At 40.0% G+C, this 22,045-nt stretch overlaps 2 protein-coding genes across 3 annotated transcripts; one reads left to right on the forward strand and one right to left on the reverse strand.

Moving 5' to 3' along the window:
- Positions 1-399: 399 nt before the first annotated feature.
- LOC6568507 (circadian clock-controlled protein daywake) lies at positions 400-1,430 on the forward strand. Its single transcript, XM_001994490.3, has 3 exons — positions 400-652; positions 711-1,008; positions 1,068-1,430. Exons 1-3 carry the CDS (start codon positions 430-432, stop codon positions 1,336-1,338), a joined length of 792 nt encoding a protein of 263 aa, XP_001994526.1. The 5' UTR covers positions 400-429; the 3' UTR covers positions 1,339-1,430.
- LOC6568506 (DNA polymerase alpha catalytic subunit) lies at positions 1,308-6,324 on the reverse strand. 2 transcript variants are annotated; one of them, XM_001994489.2, is made up of 7 exons: positions 6,234-6,324; positions 5,984-6,178; positions 4,938-5,923; positions 3,844-4,879; positions 2,239-3,778; positions 1,690-2,168; positions 1,308-1,619 (listed from the first exon to the last, which is right to left on the reverse strand). In XM_001994489.2, exons 1-7 carry the CDS (start codon positions 6,247-6,249, stop codon positions 1,426-1,428), a joined length of 4,446 nt encoding a protein of 1,481 aa, XP_001994525.1. In that variant the 5' UTR covers positions 6,250-6,324; the 3' UTR covers positions 1,308-1,425. The 2 variants fall into 2 exon arrangements, with proteins under 2 accessions (XP_001994525.1, XP_032596491.1); XM_032740600.1 differs by having other exon boundaries at positions 3,844-4,858; positions 6,234-6,313.
- Positions 6,325-22,045: the final 15,721 nt, after the last annotated feature.

The raw sequence follows: 22,045 nt of genomic DNA on the forward strand, positions 1-22,045 counted from the left end.
GAAATGCGTCATAAACTCGCCAAGCATTGTCAGCTGTGGCACCAAAATTATGATACAAGTTCTGCATACAGCTTAAAATTATGGGAAAACACATTAAAACAAAAAAGTAGCCGAAGAATGGTGTCAATTGTTGCCCATAAAAAAAGATTCGAAAATGAAAACTGACACGCAGTTTGAGTGCCACTTTAACTAGCAGATGAGCACAGAATGACAAGCAGTTCAAATTGTGCTTCACAATCGAGAACAACTACCTAGTGCGACTCAAACTGTAAATAAATATTCGAATACTTCAAGACCTGATATTTTATATGTAAATTATCTTTGCTGTTCGCGCCTGCTTAAGACACAAACAAAACACATATTTACTTACCAAAACAAATTCGCTTTTGATTTTAACAGTTGCTCGTGACACTCGTTTGAAACTGTAAAATGTCGCAACAATCGCTCGCAAACTGTAACAGCCTGTTTTTGATGGCAGCATTTGTGATTGCTGCGGGCATATTTGGAGTGACGGAAGCCTCTAGCCAAATAGATGTTGATCAGGACTTGAAACACTTAATCGGTCGCTGTCACAGAGATCCAGGGAATCCGGATGAATACAATGATTGCATGAAACAGGTGTTTAACGATTTGCGAGCTTATTTCACAACAGGTATGTCTCGGGTCAAGTCAAGTTTTAAGATCGGTCACCAAAACAGTTAGCTATGCAGGTGTGCCCAGTTACAACATCCAGCCCTTTGACCCCCATCAGTCGCCCTACGTCGAACTGCGTCGCGGTGATCCACATGGACCGGGCAGCTTTAAGTTGGTTTTGCGCAACGTCTCCGAATACGGCTGGTCGCGCTCCGAGGTGACCAAATTTCACAGCGATGCCGAAGATCACCGCATTGTCTATGCGCAATACTTTCCCGAGAAAAGTTTAGAGGGCGAGTACGAATTTGTGGCCAAGCTGCTGGGCACAGAGCTGCGACGTCAGGGCCACTGGAATATGACCCTCTACGACTACAGGTAAATATGTTTTATACTGAGTGCTGCCCATATATTGATCCCTTTTTTTCTCACTGTAGTCAAACGACGAGCGTGCGGCGAGTGGGCGATCCGGGGTCATTGCTGAAAGTACATGTCGAGGTTGATCGCATTGGTGGCATGGAGATGCACATTGGCAATCTGTTGCAGGGTCAGTCATTGAATCAAGTCGCTGACGGAGTCATAAACAGCATGTGGCAGCTGGGACTGCCATTTGTGCGGCCAATGATCAATGAGCTGGTGAGCACGGCGTTCACAGATATATTCAACGAATCATTTCGTCACTTTCCGCTCGAGAAGTTTCTCAGCTAGTTTATCAAAGAGTTTATACATATTTGTCACCAGATGTGCGTGTGTTCTAGTTGTGTGTAATAATAAAAGTGCAGGTTGTGTAAAGATCTAAACATCCGCCAAACTACTGGCAATCTCATCATCTCGCTGGGCCTTCTTCGGAGGTTGCAGCGATGACAGCGCCAGGCTGCGCGCAAATATGTTGCCCAGCGATATGACCACATATCCAGAACTTTGGAATTGCTGTTCCACAGTGTCCAACAGCAGCTGATAAGCCTGCTCCAGTTCGGGCGTTAGCGTAGCTATAAAAATAAAATGCGCACAGTTAATATATGTTAGGCAATCATGTCAAATGGGTCAAGGCACACATACGCTTCTGGGTCAGCTGCTGCTTGTTGAGGTCAAACATGAAGCGCAGGTAGCACAGCTGATTGTAGAGATCACGTTCCGAGTACTGGCGCAGCATGGCGCCGCTGCTGCACTTGAGGCACAACGGTCGACGCAACTCAAGCCGTATCGAATAGCTTCGCGTATTGTAGTTGCAATCGGGATGATCGCACACCAGCCAGTTGCGATAAAAGCGCTGCACATAGCCGCGTATGCGCAACTGCAACTGATTGCGTATGCTAACTAGATATTGCAGCGGCGATGTCTGGCACTCGGCATTGACGCACTGCTGCAGCACGGGCACATGGCTGCTATTTGGGCCTGGTCGATAGGCGCTGGCCATCAGCTGCTCCGTCTTGCAGGCCACACAATTGAAGCGGAATGGTTCGCAAAGGCGATACAGCTGCAGCGTGGTCTTCTGCAACGATTCCCCCTCAGCCTCCTCAGTGCGCTCACGTTGTATGCTGTTGAAGAAGAAATAGGAGTTGTTGCTGGGATGCCATCGATTAAATGTCATCTTTCTTTTGCACTCACCGTTGAGCATTCTGCCTGAATTTGCTGGCATCCATGCCAAGGCACTCGGCAATGCGACTGGCATCGGTGCCCTCGAGCACTTCGACCATTCGCGTGACCACTGGATGGATTTGATTGCTTAGATAGTAGTTGGTGTCCAGCTTGAGCGTTTCGCTGCCCTTCAGCTCATCCAGATGATAGGCGCGCTGCATGGCCGCATTTGTGGTGCCATCCAGACAGATCACATAGTCAACCATGTCGCCTTTTTTGTAGCGCCGATTGTGTTCGCGATTCATGCGCATTGCCACTTGGACATGGGGCAGCGAGGCGCTGTTCGCATACTCCTGTGGCGCACGTGTCAGTTGCTTGGTGATCACATACAGCGGCAACGGCACAGCCGATTGTTCAATTTGATCCTTGATGCGTCCCAACTGGGCGTGCACAGCGTCCAGTTTGTCCTCGAGTGGCTTCTCGGCGAGCACTTCATCGAGCACCGCTTTGCCCACCATGATGGCCACCTGTGACCAATCGCGACGCACAATGTCCAGACCCTTGTACTCGTGCTCACGTCGCAGTACGCCCTTTGCATTCTTGCTCAGCTTGACGGCGGCATATTTCTTCTTTTTAAGCAGCAGCAGACAGGCAAAGACGCCATCGATGTCCAGCTCGAGTTGCTTGTACAGCTTGTTGACGCTCTGCTTGATGGCGTGCCCAATCCTATAGACCTGATCGTAGTCCGTTATATTCGTGTTGATCATCAGGGAATCTGTGTCACCATAGACCACATCGTAGTTGAGCTTCTGCACCAGTTGCTGTGTATTGACCAGAATCTCGCGACCCTTGTGCGTCACCAGCGCCGCCAAATGCTGGGCAAAGAAACGCGAATGCGCAAATCCCAGACAACCGTACATCGAGTTCGCAGTCAGCTTGAGGGCCATCTGACGTATGTGATATTGCATGTGCAGCTCGGGCGATAAATCCGGCACAGCCATTAGCTTCTTCACCTCGCGACGCGACTCGACCAGACGGCGCAGTTGTTGCGGCAGAATTCCTGGCTCCGCACTGGAATCGGGCAGCACGGGCAGCTGATCGGCATCGTGTGGCTGTTGCACCGTTGTGAAGCATATATTGTACTCCTGGATGATGCTCGGATACAGTGAATTGAAGTCCATTAGCAGCACGTATTTCTCGTACAGACCGCGCAGCGGTTCCAACACCAATCCACCCGCATAGGCAGCCTTTTTACGTGCGGCTCCGGCACCCGTTGTTGCCACCGTTGTGTCATTGCCAGTGGTGGCATTCGGATCAGCTTCAGCTTTGACAGCAGCGCCACGTCGCTGTGGCTGCTTGTCGGGCGCAATGTAGTTCTTCTCGTGAAAGGCGTGCAGCAAGAGAAACTCATTACGCTCGGAGCGACCGCCTTGCAAGGTGCGCGTCATTGTGTTTCCACAAATGTTGGTTATCTGCAAGGCCAGCGGCATTATGTTCAGCTCGCACATGAGACGCAGCATGTAGGAGGCATCCTGCATGGTCAACGAGATGAGCTTCGTAATATTGTCGCCTGCAAGCCAATGGATTCATTTACTCGTCTATATAAAATATATAATATCGATTTAATTCACTTACCCTTCTCGTACATCTCAAGCAGATCGTCGGCATTGACATCCATGCGCTCCGATTCCTGCAGCTTTAAGACCTGCTGACAGAGCGACTGCAGATCATAGGATCTAGCACGTATGCACTCCTCCGCCGAACGCTTCACATCGCAGACCATGCGTCCGACAAAGTGATCCAGCAGCCGTTTGCCAAATGTTTGCGTGAAACGCAATCGACCCATGCGTGACCATTGCGGTATTTTGAGGGCGACAATCTGATCGGTGATCACATTCAGCTGGCAATCCATTGCATCGAAGGTGACAATGAGATCGGCATCGATCTGTTGGTACTGCGCCAGAAACCAGCTGAGCAGCGCACGCTCCGAGTCATGCTTATAGATCTTCGTCGACTTGTACTTGGCCAGCTGCAGGTTCAGGTCAAAGGGCCAGCTGGAGACAGCGGGTCGTGTCAGGGCGCACATGTGACGATTGAAGGCGGGCTGCGGCGCCGGCTTGTCAATGTGAAAGCGATTATGAGTCAGCATCGAAATCATGCATATCTCATTGCGGAGCGTCTTTGGGTTCATCGAGGTGCGCACATTTAGGGTCAACAGTGTAATGGCCGGCGGTGGCGTTGGCTTGCCCTGCTCCTGCAAGACCTCAACGTTCTTAGGCTCAGCAATTGTGACGTCCGTTTTGCACCAGCTTATTGCCGCGGGATTCACATTAAATCCGCTTATCTGCAGCCAACAGGGACCCTTGATCTTGCGCTCCAGCAAGAATCGCTCCAGTGCATTGGTACTCGCTCCAAAGATGTGCGCAATGGAATCATATTTCTTGTTGAGCATATTCGGTGCCGGCTTCTTGCCATCGTAGTGCACCTCCAGGTAGTCGCAGGTCTGCGGCACATCGATGCCAATGGCATGATTGGCAAAGCTTTTGCTCACCTTGCGCGATCGAAACGTTTCCAGTTTCAATTCAGTGGCGATGTGCGTATCAAACTCCTTGTACATGTCGGCAGCGGTCACCTTTTGCTTTGTGTGCTCCTTTGTAATGGGATCGAGGAGCTGCCAATGACTTTTATTCAATTTCTGCTCTTGAGCTTGATATTTCGTTTATACTTACATATTGTCTGGGCAGCAGATACAAGACACGATTGATATTCTGCACGCGCACACAGATGGATTTACCATCGGGTGTGCGGCCAAAGAGAAACACTTCGCCTGGCAACTTGATTGGATCCTCCCAGGCCTCCCAATACCAGAAGCGCAGCTGTTCCACATCAACCGGATCGTTGCCAGCACTGGTCTCTGCTTCGCTGGCCATTACTGATTTCTCAAAATCATCGTCCATTTGGCATATGGACTCCCAGTTGCTTAGCAGCTTACTCATATCGTCTGCCTCGGGCTTTGCAACTGCTGGCGATGCTTTGGGCTCTGGCTTGGCAATAGAGGCCGTCGGCTCCAGTTGATTTTCATCGTCCTCCAGGCAACTGAAATCCAAGTCATTATCGCAATGATCAGCTGCAGCTGCTTCTGTCTGCTGTTTGGGCTGCTCTTCAACAGATTGCGCGATCTGCTCCCGTTTTATTTGCGCTGCAACTGTTGGCACAATTGGCGTGATCTTTTTGTTGGGGATTGCCGCCTTTGGTTGCAGTATGCGATCCAGCATTTCATCGTCGCTGGCTGCATCGGACTTTTTGCGCTGCTGTTCCTGCATTTTGATGTTGGTCAGAAAACTGTTCATGTATTCTTTGGCAGCGACTGCCTCGGATTTTCGTGTAGCAGCCACAATTTTGGCTGGCGCTATAATCTTCTGTTGCTGCAGCATAGATGACTCGCCCGCTGGCTCCTGCTTAATTTCGCCCAGTATATCGGCCAGAATGTCGTCATCCTTAACGCTATTCTTGATGTCCGTCTTTCTGGGCACTGCATTGCTGAACAGATTGCGAATCGATGCTTTACCCTTGGCAGGTTTTTCGGTGTCGCGTGGCCGTTTTTTTGCGTTGTTCACTTTCTTTTGTTTGCCATTGGTCTGCTCATTGCCGCCGTCAGAGTACTCGTCTTCATCCTCAAAAAAGTCACGTCCATCTTCGGCATAGCCAGTCCCATCTGTTGACGTAGTTTAATCTTTTAGTTGTTTTACCTTTGACAGACATAAGTTCAATTTACCTTCTTCAATCCAATCGCCGCCATATTTCTCGTTGGCGCGCTTCGCATATTCGCGCTCGTCGACCACCTCGTAAACATCGTCAACTTTATCTTCCACCTCACATTTGTTTTTGGTTCCTTTGAGACCTTTCAGGCGTTCCAGCGCCGCAAATCGACCCGATTTGTCGATGCGCTGTCGCTTCACACGCGGACCAGCTGCACGAGAGATTTTATTTTAAACATATTTAGGCACGGCATCTTAGATACTTACATGGTGAATCGGCCATTTCAAACGCCACCAATTTATGCAATTTAATAAAATTTCGCAAAGCGAAGATCGTTCAGTAATGGCGGGAAACTGTCAGTGTATACACATCGAAGCTGATGGCAAAACTAATCAGCCGATGGCGTTGCCACACTGTTAAATTAACAGAAGCACTCCTCCTGTTAACTATTACTCTCTTTCTCTCTCACTCTCATTCTCTAACGAAAAAGATAACATAAATGTATCCTGTTAACTGTGCAGTCTGTTAACGATTGGCAATAATTTAAAATCATTTCTGTTGTCATTTCTATGCTGTTAGTGAAATGGTGTTATTATATTATATGTATAGTTATACCACGGTTGGTGAAACTAGCCTCTCTAGCACCTTAAATTAATAAAATAAAACACTAGGTTAAAATTTAAAATGTTGAAACTCCGAGTAAAACTGATCAACTGATGGCGGTACACCGCTTGCTTAACAGAAGTACTCCTCCGGTTAACAGGCTAACTCCTTATGTAAAATTTCACTGCTAAAAGTCTGTTAGCGCACCTGTTCGATGCTCATTCATTGGTCACTCGTAATAGTGGAATTTCTACTACTGCTACTACGATAATTCCAAAACCCACAGCATTTAAAATTGCTCTTATCATTCCTCTTCCCATTCGAAATTTACTCTCCTAGCAGTTGATGCAACAGTAACACAATTACTCCTCTCGCACTTAAGCGCATTTGACAAACACTTTAATTTGTTGTTTTCTCGTATTTATATTTTATTTGATCATGTATAAAATTAAGCTTAGAGTAATATCTTTAAAAATATATATAAAATACAATATACAGCGATTGTGTTTACATAGAAGGCAGTTACATACATATACATATACATATTTATTTATCATTCATTTTACTCTTACATATATCGTATTTAAACAATACAAACATAAGCAAAGTTCTGTCACATACGCATACACACATGCAGACTTTCATAATACGCATATATACGCCAGATATATATTTATGACTGTGCAAAAATTCATACATATTTACAATTCAATAGAAAATATTAGAATTTTTGTGTGTAGTCGTCAATTTTGATAGAAATTAAAAGGAAAGAATTACCAGAAATATATAGTTGTGAAAAATACTGATTGGGACTTAGGAAAACAGAAGATGTGATTTGCCTGAATACAGAGGGGAAAGGAACTGGTAAATTGAATATGTCAGTCTTCCAGGAAAAGCATTAAGATGATTAGTGAAAGTATTACGATACTTAGAAGAGGATGTAGCTGATGAAAACAGATAGTGTAGAAGAGCGCTGAAAAATTTAGATTTATGCTTTAGTAGTGTTTAGGGTCTTTGAGGTATTTCAGCTATGGAGCATACATATGTATATTGGTACATATTTCATAACAGATTCAAGCCAAAGACATGGCACAAATTTAAATGTAACTTAAGGAAATATTTCCAAGTCTGCCAGATGCCGATCCATAGTAATGCTAAACATTTAACAACAGCAACAAAACAACAATAACGGTTAACAATGCAAGACACGTGGACTCTGAAATGATATAATTTAAATAAATTATTGATATAATGTAAAATTATATAATCGAAAATTAGAACACCTTTCTTACAGACACGATTCTAATTGGCAAGCAATTATTAAACTTAATTGCTGAACGTGTGTTTGTAAACAAAAATAAAAATTTTAACACACATATTCTAATGAAGTTTTATTAATTTAAACAATTTTAAAAGCTATTTAAAAGTGAATAGTAAGCAATGTGTATTTTCATACAAATTTAAAGTATAATTGAAATACTCTAAACTTAAGAAGTCTATCTGAACGATAATTTTAATATCTGATTATATTTATAATTCGATTTTTACCTAGTCGTAGTGCTTGCGTCCACACACAGCTGAGACGCCCCCATTTGGACGATCACACCACCTGCACCGTGGCAAAGGCGCTGAATGTGACCTTCTTGGGAAACTCTGGACCCGGTGAGCCACGTGTCTTGATTACGGGCTTGAGTGGCTGGCGTGGCTTGAGCGACAGGAGTCCGGCGGAGGCGGCCAGTTCGCGTAGTCGCTGGGAGAAGCCACTGCCGCTGGAGTTGCTGCCCGTTGCTGTTGTTGCTGTTGCTGCATTGTGATGCTCCAGGCCGGCACAGTCGAGCACATCGATGCCATTGTTGGAGCGATAGACCTGCGCCGTTGCCGTGGGATAAACCGCTAGACTAGTTCCGCCCGTGGAGGTGCCATTCGATGCTGTTGTTGTTGTTGTGGCTGCTGCAGCTGGCGTGATATATCTAAAAAAAAAGTTGTTGAAAAAGAGACATTGCAAAATTGGATTAGTCAGTCGGTCAAATCGCTAATTGATTTATTTTTTATTTGCCGAAATAACTTCGGGGTGTGAACAGCGTTCACAAATAATCATATCGATAATATCAACGGATGAGCGATGAGTCGCACTCAACTGTGAACTGCCCAGCTCGACATGTGGCCACACTTTATAAAGTGGGTTGGCTTCCACACCAATCACAATCCGCCTTGGTAACAAGACACCGAGCTGAAGATCTTGCACTGAGATCAGCAGCAAGCATCAAAGCTATCTTGTTATTAGATCTCGGTTTATATATTTTATATTTCAACTAATTTATTCGGCAGAAGGCAAAGCGTGCTGTTTGTTTTCGTACACTGTTGCAATTTTCAGTTTGTTGTCTCGACCTTATTGATGCTAATTAATTTGTTTATGCGATCTGCCTTCAGTCAATCGATCTTCGCACTGCTGCTGCGCTACTTTTGACACACCATTAACCAATATTATATATTTATTTATGTATGTGTGCGCATTTACATACATCTGTGTGTATATACATATATATATTTAAGATTTTCTCAAAGTTTAGCTATTTTTTTCATGAGCTCACGCTTTCAACAACGAAATATTTAAATGAGTTCAAGTTGAGCCGCTGAACAACGGTAGTTTTTAATTTAAACTTAATTTTTTATTGGCAAACTCAAAATGTTTGCTAAACAAAACTGTAAAATATGATGAGCTTCCGAGAGTGACAACTAGTTAAAGCGAGCAGTTGATCAATAGTATATACATACATAATAAACTTGTATATACATACACAAATATGTACATTCATTCAAAATATATTTATAAAAAGTTCCAAAATGTTTTTGTCCAATTAAAATTTTTATTATAGTTATTTATTCAGTTTTTAAAAGTTCTGTCGTCCCAATTTAAATAACTGAACAACAAGTTTCTTGATTCTTATTTCAGGCTTTGGTAGATCTGCTCAGATATATAACTAAAGATTCCGTTAAAGAGTCAGCAACTAATTAAGTGCAATCGAATGCCAATAAGTTGCATAATTTTATTGTTACTGCTTTTAATTTTGGGTTGCTTTTGTAAAACGCGTTGCAATTGCAGTGTAACTTTTGGCAGCCTTGCCTTAAAGTGTAATTAGCATAAACTGCCTCGCGCTTTACTTCCTCGTGATGTCAACAATTTTATGTCAATTCATTTAGATCTCGTTAATGTTAATATTCGGTTGCTGTGGTTGTTGTTGCTGTGGCCAGTCAATTGGCATTCACCGAGCGTCAGTCGCACAGTTGAGCGACAGGCGCTTAATGCATAAATAAATTAAAAATAAACCGTGTTAAATGAGTTTTTACTTGTTTATACATGCATATATATATTTTGTGTGAATTGGGAATTGTTGCTGAACTTCAAAATGTGGCACTTGATGTTGAGTTTTGATTTAATTTATAGCACAATTCATTCAAGGGGGATTGGGGGGGAGGACTGTAATTAAACCAAGATTTTGATCAACTCGATGACTTTGTGGGTCATCTACATAAACAAAAATCTCAGATGCCGCATCAGCCAAAGCAGTTACTTCAATTAATTGGAATAAAACCCAGGCCACTTAATCGTAATATTGTCTATGATTTTTATTTTTTTTTTACTATTATTATTATTTTTTTTTGTAGTTCATACAAGTATGTACCTTCAATGCTCGTTTTAAGAGTATTTTTTTTTCTCTTTTGAATGCCAAGCCGTGTGAATTCGTTTTACATTATCAGGCAGTCAGATTTGTACGCTTCATTGTTGTTGTTGTTATATTGTTGCATTGTCTTGTTGCGGTTTATGTATATATAATTAAGCATTATCAGCAGCGAATGGAAAATAGATGGCAGATGGGAGCATACCTTTGAGTTGCACACAAAACAAATGCCTTTTAGGTTTTTGTATTTATTTCTTTTTTTCTGTTGTGTTTTTGTTTGTTTGTTTGTTTTGGCATTGAACTTTGCTTTGACTTTGAAAGTGTTCAAGAAATCGTAATTAATTATAATATTATAAACATCTTCATATTGTTTGAAGCAAGCATGTGTGAGAAAATGTTTTAATCCATTTTTCACACAATTAACGGTTTTCAGTTGATATTTAGATCATTCGTCTGCACCAATGTCAGCGAAAGTGTGTGCTCTTTAGAGCTTGGGCGGATTGATACCATTTGAAGTGAATGAAATGTATTGCAGTAATATTAAAGTATATTTTAAAACCAGTGATGCAGTAAGTTATCTACTAAAGTTAAACAATTAACAAGTATTAATACAGCTCTAAGAAATATCTAGCCCCGTTCCCTCTTATTTTTAAGAACTTTTGACAGAACTTCAAATTATGACATATCATCTTTAGCTTAATTTAAAGCTCTTTGCTAATTTCGACCCAATTCTCAGAGGCTGTCACCGATCTTTTTTCTTTTTTCTTTGCCTTTGGTAATAAATCATAGTCGCGTTCGTTGCCCAAGTCTTTTGTTTGTAGTCACCGTCGCTTTTCAAGTTCATAAATTTGAAATTGGGCCCAGCGCGAAATTGACTTATTTTAAAGCTGTTGACAAACTTATTTAGACAACTGAATTTTATTTATCTATTATCCCCTTAAGATACGGCAGTTAATCAAATAAATTATTTTTATGTCGTATTTTGTATTTGTAAATTTGCTCTTGTGTTGAAATACTGCTTGTAAATATTTAGGTATGTATATTTTGTCACGATTTTTTCTTGTTTGGCTTATTAAGTCGTCAACACAAATTTTAACAAATTGCCTTGCAAGTGCCATGTTGGCAAGCAAGTTTCTTGCCCAAGTCTTTTGTTTGCCCATTTGTCGATTGTCAATTGAAGATGCTAAAAAGCGAAAACCGTAAGCAAATGACGAGCGAGCATCGCAATTTGTCAATACGCGACTGACATAAATCCATCCCAATGCAACAAGCGACAAAATCAATAGACGAGCCGAGCTGAGCCAACGTTAAATAAAAACTTGCATAATAAAATCGAATAAAAAGCAAAGTATTGCAAATAAACAAGTGACTGCACTCTGAAAAATAGTGTGGCCTTAAATTTAAATAGCCACCTTACAAAAAATATACTTTGAAAATTATGAAGAAATAATTTCGTAAAGGTATAAATGTAAAAGAATAATGTGTATCCATTAATTATCTTTATCTTTATCTGTTAAAAATATATTATAATTTTTAAGAAACATATTTCTGACCAAGATAAAAACATAATATTTGCTACAAAGTACTTCTTGAAAAAAAATCAAATTGAGCCTTTTTTTGTGTTTTTATATTGCTTGCTCTGACAAAAATATGTAGCTGGTGATCTTCTAAATTCCAGAGCATGAATTTTTCTTAGTGTGATGAGCAAGAAGTCAACAAGGCGCCACAACGGGACGCGAGCATGGAAGTTGGGGCAGAATTGAGAGCTGCCAGCCGTTGCACTTGCTTCTCACATAATTACATATTTTGCTTACATGCAGTTGCAGATCGCGCAGCGCTCTGGCTGTGTGGCATGTTAAGCAGCTGTGCTGCCGAGCTGTCGACTTGGACTTGGACTGGGCCTGAGCCCACAAAGTGGCAAAAGACAAAACAAAAGAAGCGCCGCACATGTGCAGTTTCACATCCGCATCGCTGACTGTTGACTGCTGCATGCGGCATACTGGCCAACAATTGCTTCATTTTAGAGCAAATGAAAAGCAATTCTAATGCAGCAATTATGTGGTGCTTGGCAACCTTTTATGGAGCATTCCGTTTGCTAACAGCCAGCTCGTTGCTTGAGTATTTTGTTTTGCATATGACAAAAATGTTAGCAGCCAGTGTCAAAGTTACAGCTCACAATTGCGCTTGAGCAGGTGCTCCTGAAATTCCTTAATAACAGTGCTGCTCAGTCTGCAGCAGTTTGGCAATCATTGTGCTTATCGTATTGAATAAACGTTGATTTTCACAGTGTCCCGTTAAAATGGCGGTTAACCTGAATACTTTGCGTATCTGAATAGACACGAATGACATATCTGTCCCACATTTAAATAATAAAACACAATTTTAATCAATATAAAATTGTTGTTCAAATAACTACTAAAATACAATTTGAGCTAACGCCAGTTAGGTTGTTGACTCTCGCTAGAACACTAGTTCAAAAATAATATTCCTATGCAATTTGTAATTGTTATGGGTTTCACAGATGATACATGATAATCTGCTTTAGCTGTTGCTGGCGAACGATTTTTATTGTCGCTCTCAGGAAACTTGTTATGAGAGTTGTAATTGTTGTTTTTGTTCTTATATTTAAATGTGCTTGTTGTTGTCACCGCCTTATTAGAATCATATAAAATATATACTTATTATCATTAGGCATATTTAACTCTTGACATTTGCCAGCCACAGAGCCGATTTAAGCCAGACCGAAAATGAGAAACAATCAAATATAAATAAATGCGACGCGCTTTTTGTAAACGGGTTTGCGATTTAGCCAAATTGATATCACAATATTTTTGTTATTTTGCATGGGCGTTCGCGACAAAGTTCTTACTATCCATGAAATGTCAAGGTTCTGGTTCAGCACTAACCTAAACGACAACCGCAACCAACAGCGGTAAGGCAATTTGCAACAAATTAAACTGAGAATTTATAATTATATTTTTGAAAAGAAGCCTAAAGCCAAATATCCAACCGAATGTCTGACTCGCTGTCTGTTTGATTGTACGGCTAGTCATGCAGAGATTGACCAAGAGTTCAACTGCCCCACACACAACACAACAAAAACAACCTGGCAAATGAAAAACAAATCTTTCACACGTTCAAAATGCCAGAGTGAGGGGCACTCTGTCGATAGACATACATAGAAAGAGAGTGAGAGAGAGAGCGAGAGAGAAAAGGAGGAAGGCGGAGGGGAGCTGCCACATTCTCTGAAACGTGTAGCAAGTGCCAGCATTGTGCGTCGTCTGCCTTTCGTACTATCTGAGCAGCTACCCATTGAAATTGTTTATTGAAATCGATGATGAATGATTGAAAGTAACTATTAGTTGCTGGCTTTGTTGTTGCTGTTGTTGCTCTGGCTGCTGGCGTTGTTATTATTGAATTTGCTGTCGGAAGCAATTTACAAATTGTTTTTCTAGACAGTCAGCGTTTTATGTTTCAGCTTTCTGCGCAATTTCTACAGAGCTCATTTTTTTATTATCTCTCGCTTTTTCGCTATTTCTGCGCTTTTTACTTTTCATAGTCGGGACTTTTGCTCAAGTCGTACTAGCTCCAATTACTGTAAAACTGTTGCAAATTTATTGCTCTTCAGCAACTTACTGACTCTCACGTACCAAAGTAAAAATTTCCTTTGGTTTTAAGTACTTCAACAACTGTATGGTGACTCCAAAAGTGTAACAAACGAGCTTGACAATTCAAACTCAGCAAAACTCTCAAACATTCTGCTGTTCGCCCAACTCTTTTGTGTTTAGTGGTTCACAATCCACGCGACAACTTAATTAAATTATAAAAACAAATAAATACATATATACGAAAACGAATGCGTAACAATTAACAAAAGCATTCCATTGGACAGTGAAAGCTCAGCTGCAGTTTACAATGAATAAAAAAAGCGGGTGGTGTTTTGATAAGCGAATGATTAACACTCTCCGCTAATGAGCATCGTACAACTAGCTTAAACAGATGCGGGCGTTTAATGGTGTGAAATGGTCGCCCAGAAAAGCCATTGAAGCGTGCCGTTCGCACAAACAAACATGCATACATGCATAAGGCATACGCTTTACACTCTAGTTACCATCAATGAAAGTCCAAAAGCAGCATCTTTAAAACTGAGGCGCTGAAAGTTGATCGAACCTTGAAAATGTTCAAACAATTGAAGACCATAAAAAAATAATAAGATAAGACAGACATAGAGGGTGAGACAGAGACAGGTAAATTACAGACAGAGTGAGAGAGACAGAGAAGGAAGAGAGGGAGGATTGCTTTAGCTTTAAAACAACAATAAGAACAAAAATAATAAAAACCTTTAGGTCTATCATTAAACAACAACAAAGGCATTTTACAATGCTGATCAAAGCGCAATAAAAAATAAAAATAAAAACGAGCTCGCAAAAATCAGAGAACAGTTAGACCATCACTTTGTCGTCATTGTTGTTGGCCGCTGGTGCTACTGCTAAGGGCCATGGCTACACTTGGCTTTTATGAAGTAATTAAAGCGCATGAATTGGCCAATTGTCTGGACAAAGCCAAAAGTTCCAGAGCCCCCACGGCAATTTTTGGATGGAAGTCATGCGCTCATGATGTGAATTAATTACTGACCCAAAGCGCTGGATACTCTGCTGCCAGTTGCCGTTGAAAGGCTGCAATTTGACTACGTTTGCAGCTACCGTGCCAAAAGATGCATAGATAAGCCATGACATGACCATCTACCCCTTGGCAGTGCACCTTATGAGGAGGCAATCGCGAAAGCATGACTAATTTTTTTTTTTGCCTGGCACTAAAATTGATCTAAACTGACGTAACTACACTAGGCACATTAGAAGTATTGCGCTATCTGTAAAATTACGAATTACCTCAGTTTGAGATATTTATAGATATTGGTATAGCTCGTTTACATAGTGATAATTATTTTATCTGTTTTAAAATAGTTTGGCTGTGATATTTATGGAGATGAGATTTACTTTAAAAATTACATGCTTTGCTTTCTAAGGTAAACAAGTCTAGCTTAAGCTAACTAAATGTAGACCTAAGTTTACTCAAGTCATTTTTTAAAGTATATGATTATAAATATCGTTATGACACTCATGTGTATACAACTTTTAGTACAACTTATATCACATTGTTACATTTATATAGATACACATTCTAATAAGTCTTGTGGTTACTTAACATTAAAATAATCTTTTCTAAGAGGCTTTTGGGTACTCGCCGGAAACAATTTGCACTCTCAATATATAATATAATACCTGTTTGGAATTGTATAATAATTTCTAAAAATATGATGTTATTTATAGAAAATTGCAGCTATTAAAGCAGACAAAAGCAGAAATGGGAAGCCATAGAGAAATAATTCTTCCTAAAGAGTACCATATACGATATAAGATTTGTCCACTAGACTAAAACGCTGGTCAGTCTTTACATTTCCGACCATTTTTTTTATATTTTGTTCTGCTATCAGGCATTCCAAATCCAAAACAACTTCCGCAGTTGTCGCGTGTAGATGCCACAACAGACACCGTCCAGCACTTTCAAATTTCCCAAGTGCACAACAACCACAAAGTGCACTTGCTTTTGATGTTTGTTCTGTTTTAGGTACTCGTAGCTGCGTTATTAAAACAAAATAGCTGACAAACGGAAGAAGTAAAAGTTGTTAAACATTTTCCATAATTATTAATACAACATAAGTGCTGACAATTGCAGTGAGTTACGTATGTGTGTGCTTGTGTGAAATTGAAAGTCAATTCAAATCAGTAGTTGAGAAAGGGGCGGTCAAGCAAATCGATGGATCAATTCGATTCGAACTGTCAATTAGATTTATGGCCTGGCGGAAATCCAAGCAAGTGTGGCATAAGGAAGCGATGTCTGTTTCTGTTTTATGCTTTATCTCTTCCATTTGGCTGTCTAATGAAAATGCATGAGATGCTTGTAAAAACACGCTGATAAAAAATCTACAGACCGTAAAACACAATTAACATTTATGCGCGTCGACAGATGCACTATGCAATCAAAACAATTTATATAGTTTACGAGTGGGGGAGCTCAGCTCAGCCCGAGACCCGACGTCCGGACTCGACTCGACTACAACACTGTCATAGCAAATGGCATATAAATATAACATTTTAAATGCACCATAATTTCCAACACCTTGTCTTGTTTTCGTTTTGGTTTTCATTTTCAATTTCTCTATCATGTGCAATGCTTTGCTGCACTGCAACAGACAACGATATAATATACGTAAAATTATGTAGATATATAAAGAAGATTTGCCGATTTTTACATGTTTCTCTTTTCAAGTTAGTGCATTACACTTGCATATATACAAAAACAATAACGAGCTCTGTTGAAATATTGGAATATGGTATATTCCTAGCTACAATAATTATAGAGTTTTCAGCTAATCGTTTGTTTTTTGTTTTTAATGATCATCTTATACTTTCAACGCATTATGATACCTGATGAAATCAACAATGATCTCAGCCATTGATCAATACAAAGCGTTATATACTTAAATATTATATTTTACTCTGAAAAATAAGTGACTCAGAAAGTGGCTCTCAGTTGATGTCATAATTTATAAATTTAAAAAAAACACATACATTTCAAGAATATGTATGTATTCTTATATAAAATATATATACTTGGGCATGTTTATTTATCTTAAAAATGTTCATTTTTATTATAAATTATTAATTACAATTAATTTTGTGAATATTATATGAATAAATCTAAGTCATATTTCGCGCGCTCATCCTCAATCTACTTAGTTCAATTACAAATGCATTCAATTGTAATATTTCAGAATGCAATGCATTAATTGCATTTTCATGTTATACCCACTGTTGGCCAAGTTCAGCAGCATGGTAAAAAAAAAACCAACCGTTAAAGTGCAGCGAACTATTGACTCAGCTGCAGCTATCACGCCCCCTTTGTTTGTTGTCTGCTTTGAGCCAGCCAACTTGAACTTTTGCCCACAATATCACAGCAAACACAAACAGAAACTGAAACAACAGCAACAACAAACAGGCAGCTGAAAAACTGTGCAAACTGTCTGACTTACTGACTTTTCTCGATGTCTGTCTGTCTGCCTGGCTGCCTTTTTGGCTGTCTGCCTCCTGGCAGAGCTGACTACCTGTTAACCCTGACTTTAGTCTTCAATGCACTTTTGACATTGAGTTGTTGTTGTTGCCGTTGTTATTCCTGTTGCTGTTGCTGCAGTTCGATGTTTGTTGTTGCCTTTTGATGTCGCTTTAACCAAGCGGCAATTGCAACATGGTCAAAGTGTCGCCCTGACATGTTTCGATGTCGTCGATGTTGTTGATGTTCTTGACGCTGTGTCATGACAAAACAAACAACAGCAGCTTGGCTAATACTGATTGTTGCAAGACTAAGATATATGATGCAAGGGTTGTGGTATAATAAATGCGTCTAGGAAGAAAAGTAATTGCAAAAATAAAAAAAACTAAAATAGATCTCGAATTTATATGAAACCGTCAATTGAAATTCAATCTCTAAACTCAGAGAGTAATGAAATAGTTATAGCTTTTTTTTTTATATATTTGTTGGTCTCCGATCTAAACTAAAGACGCTTACGCTCATCGTATCCATTTAATTTAGAGAATACTGGGTGCAATCAAAATGAATATAAAAAAGAAACACTTTCCGTCTTTACGCAAAACAGAAACCGCAAACACTTTGGGAAAGGCTGCGAGGCAGAATAAGCGACATGTTTAAACTTTCTGAGCAGGAAGCCAAGCAACGACGACCACGGCGAGTCAGCGTCAAGTGTCGTCTATCCGTCCGTCCATCCGTCTGTCTGTCTGTCTGTTCGCCTGGTTGCACCTACGAACAGCGTAGTCTATAAGCTGCACAGAGTCGAGAGCAGTGCGAGAGACCCACCTGTTGACCAACCAGCCAACCAACCGCACACTCACTCACCGATCTCATCATGCCGTTTTGAGGGCAGGTGTCTAAAGACGCAAAAGATGACAACGCTGTCCACAAGACCAGAGAATCGGTCGTCGTCTCAGTTGGTCAAGTGGCAAGTGGAAAAATAAGTCAGTGTGACAAACAACATTTCCTTTTAAGGGCCTTCAAGCGGCGCTGGCGAAACTGAAACCCTATAAAAAAAATTCACCTATTGTAATAGTTTTCAGACAAGCTGCTGCATTCATTAGCGAAACGCATCAAATGTTTTTTTTTTTCTATTGGGCTTTGGCCTTAATTGGCACAAAAAAGACGTCAATAAAATGCAGTTTCAAAATTTAAATATAATCAAAAAGTAAACAGTCCGAACAACCTTCAAGAGTTTACAGAAACTGGCGATCGCAGATTTTGTATTGTAAACTGCACTTTTCAGTCGCCAACTCGAAACTAATTTCATGCAAATTAGTTGATGAAATGTATGTTTTTTTGGCTTCTATTTTCTATGGGTGTTAGCCACTTGCATAATTAAAGTTCCGAAAGTTCCCAAAGAAATACAGAGCAATTGTTGTAATATTATACCCTCAAACAAACAAAAAAAAAAAAAAAAAAAACTCACGAAATAATTTTTATTGTTTGAATTTAGTTTTGTGTTTCATTACGAAACTTGCAGAAATAATAAACGGCTGACACGCCCCACAAACAAGAGTCCTAAACAATTGTCTCGTTTGGCCGCCTCTAATTGATAGTGTCGTGATCTCGCCAAACTAAATGTTTGTTCCACTCCCCTCCTTCTACACAACAATAGGCGTGCAGCTGGAATAATGCGCGACTATAAATAAAGGCGGGCAAGTTGAACAAATAAATGAATAAGTATGAGTAAGTAAATTAGATAAGCTAGTCTAAATTAAACGATAAGGCGTCTACGAAATGATGTAAAGCATAACAAACAATTCAAATAGCAAAATGATTCAACTACTTGGGAAATTTGAGATATTCGTCGAAATGTGATCTTTGAATAGTGTTTCGTTAAATGCAATGCAGAAATACATATTGGATTTCTTTTTATGAAATATTGTATTCATCAATAAAGCTGATGTAATTAAATTTAATTAGGATATCATCTTTTGATTTTTTGTATTCCCATCATTTGTAATTTGTCACATTTCAATAAATAAAGACCTTCTAGCTAGTAAACTATTCTCAAACTTTTCCCATATGCTAATTTTGACCATCTCCGAACTCTGTGCCGAATAATAATAAAAATAATCTATCATATTGGTTATAAAGATTTCAACATTTGCATGATCTACGCGTGACGTGACTGTTTCCCCATCGAAGAGATCTTCTGCATTTGCAAATATGAGCCATCATTAGAGACACGCAACGCCTCTCAAACTGTAAATGCTTACAACAACAGCATCCACAGCAACAATTCGAAATGAAAAAGCGGGTCAAAAAGCGGCTGCAAAATGTTAAAGTGATTAGCACAAAACGTCCAAGTCGATGCGGCGAACAAGAGAAAAAGACATAGTGGAATCTGAACCTGGGCAATTATACAAACAAAAAGCTGCCAAAAAGATTAACGCCATTATCATTATCATTATTATCAGGCACTGGCGCTTAAATAGTCTGCGAAGAATGGATATGGTATGGTATGGTATGGATTGGTGGTATGTATGCTTTGTTTGTATGTATACTTTCTAGGCTAATAGCACACATTGCCTGTGGGCCAATAGGTTCGATCACATTGCTTATGCAAATCATTGGACATGGAGCCAAAAGCACTTCGAAGAGCCCAAGGTGATTTGACATATTAAATAAAATACTCATAAGCAAAGAAAAGAAAAAAACAACAACATAAATATTTCAACCACAGTAGCCCATATATTCAGCCATGACAAAGCGATCCAATCAAGTATACGTCCCAACAAACGGAAGAAAAAAAAAATCTGAAGAAAAAATCAAAGTGGAAAAAGCATCACGAACGGAAATTCCATGGAAAAAGTTTTGGGCGGCTGCTTAACCTTTTGGCTAAATCAGCTCTAATCGAATGAGCCGCATCGCACAGTTGCCTGCAAAAAAAATTTCAACAAGCTTTATTTTTCGGCTGCCCACCATTTAATGGAGCGCAATTTCAGTTTCCTGCATGGCAAAACAAAAAAAAAAAAGAAAATAACAAAAAAAAAAATAACAAAAACAAGAAGTAAAATGTACAAGAAAATATTTGTTGTTAGGCAAAAATAGATCTCTGGCGGTAATGCCAATGCCAAGGAATGTTTTGTGAGCGGACACGGGACCGTTAAAAGAGTAACAAGTGCTGCAAATTTATTGGCAGAGCGTGTTGAAAGCCAGCAAACAATAACAACAACCACAACCACAACAGCAACAGCAATAACAGCAACAACGACGACATCGTCAATGAGTACAGCTCCAGATGCAGCCGAATGAATGGAATTTGTTGCTGAACTTTGTTAACCTTGGGCTAGCAGGAAGCTAATGCACATTTTATACACTTACCCCAAGGGGGAATTTCGACATTTGACAAATGTTTTAGTAACGGCACATAAATGGATATGTATCTCAGTATCTACATATTATATGCTGATGTGGAAACCTCCTGTATACAAATACATTGTAATTCAATTTTGTATAATTTTCCTGACGTTAAAAAGATGCTTACTGTGTTAATAGTGTTCTATAAGACATCTTCTATAAAACTTTGTCAAGATGCAGAACATTGTTTAATTGACTGACATAATTTTTGAAATTTAAAAGTAATGTTTTCAGATAGCATCTAAGATATATATTATTAATTATTTGATATTCGTTTTAATCGAATAGTAGCCAGTCAAGATTTTTAGAAGGGCATCTAAGCTTCAATTATAATGAATTTTTAGCAAGCACTTGTGTTTTTGTTTTTTATAGTTTTCGCTGGCTATCAACATTAACATTTATCAACTGCTACAGTTTTGCTGGTTACTTTCTGGGCGCAAACCTGTGCTAATGATAATGATGATATTGGAGTAGCACGTTGCCAGCATGTTGCCAACTACACAGAACGAGCAACAGGCGATTGCTGTTGTTGGAGTTGTTTACCAACTGGCCAAATGGCCAATTCGCTTAGCTAATTCATATTGGCAGGCAGTTTGTCTTTATCGCAGGCACATCGCACTGAGCGAAACGAAAATATTTATTGATAGCAGTGAAAGGCAGCCAGGGCAGACAAGTTGAGTGCTGAGTGCTGAGAACTGGATGCTTCGTTGAGTACTTTTGTACTTGTATAGATCCAAACATAATTTATATCTTTCATAATTTATGCTGACCCACATTTTGTGATCAGCCCATCAAAGCACAACAGCTATAAAAGTCTATAAAAAACAACAACTTTGTTGTTTATGTTGTTGATGCTGCCAAAGCGTTTAATGAGTTTTCATTAGAGGCAGCAAAAAAAAAAAAAATGGTAAAAAAAAAGGCAACTGAAAAATTTGCAATAATTAAAGTTGGCTGCGCAGAAAATGTTTTTGGAAACCGTTTTGTGACTAATTTAACTAATAGCGAAGCGTGTTCTCCGGTGATTAGAACTTGCCCAAAAGACAAACAAAAAAAAAAAAAAAAGCTAGCAACAGCAAGCCAACAAAAGCCGGCCACAAATTTAACGCTCATTACGCGCACGGCTTGACGTGACCAGCGGCAAAGACTCCAGCTTTGATGACGACGACGACGACGACTTCGTGGGCAGCTTGGAAATTGAGCTCTACTTTGTATGGCAGTCTGCAACTTGTAATGCCAACCAGCTCAGCTCCTCCCTCTTTCGCCCACTCTTTGGCTATTAGTTA

Source organism: Drosophila grimshawi, unplaced genomic scaffold (assembly GCF_018153295.1).
Source record: "Drosophila grimshawi isolate 15287-2541.00 unplaced genomic scaffold, ASM1815329v1 contig_311, whole genome shotgun sequence".
Lineage (NCBI taxonomy): Eukaryota > Metazoa > Arthropoda > Insecta > Diptera > Drosophilidae > Drosophila > Drosophila grimshawi.

Coding starts and splice junctions, on each gene's coding strand:
- LOC6568506 (XM_001994489.2), bottom strand. Junction 5,924..5,983: donor CGGCGATTGGATTGAAGAAG/GTAAATTGAACT, acceptor CTACGTCAACAG/ATGGGACTGGCTATGCCGAA. Junction 2,169..2,238: donor TTCAGGCAGAATGCTCAACG/GTGAGTGCAAAA, acceptor CTTCTTCAACAG/CATACAACGTGAGCGCACTG.
- LOC6568507 (XM_001994490.3), top strand. CDS start 430: ATGTCGCAACAATCGCTCGCAAACTGTAACAGCCTGTTTTTGATGGCA. Junction 653..710: donor GCGAGCTTATTTCACAACAG/GTATGTCTCGGG, acceptor TTAGCTATGCAG/GTGTGCCCAGTTACAACATC. Junction 1,009..1,067: donor ATGACCCTCTACGACTACAG/GTAAATATGTTT, acceptor TTCTCACTGTAG/TCAAACGACGAGCGTGCGGC.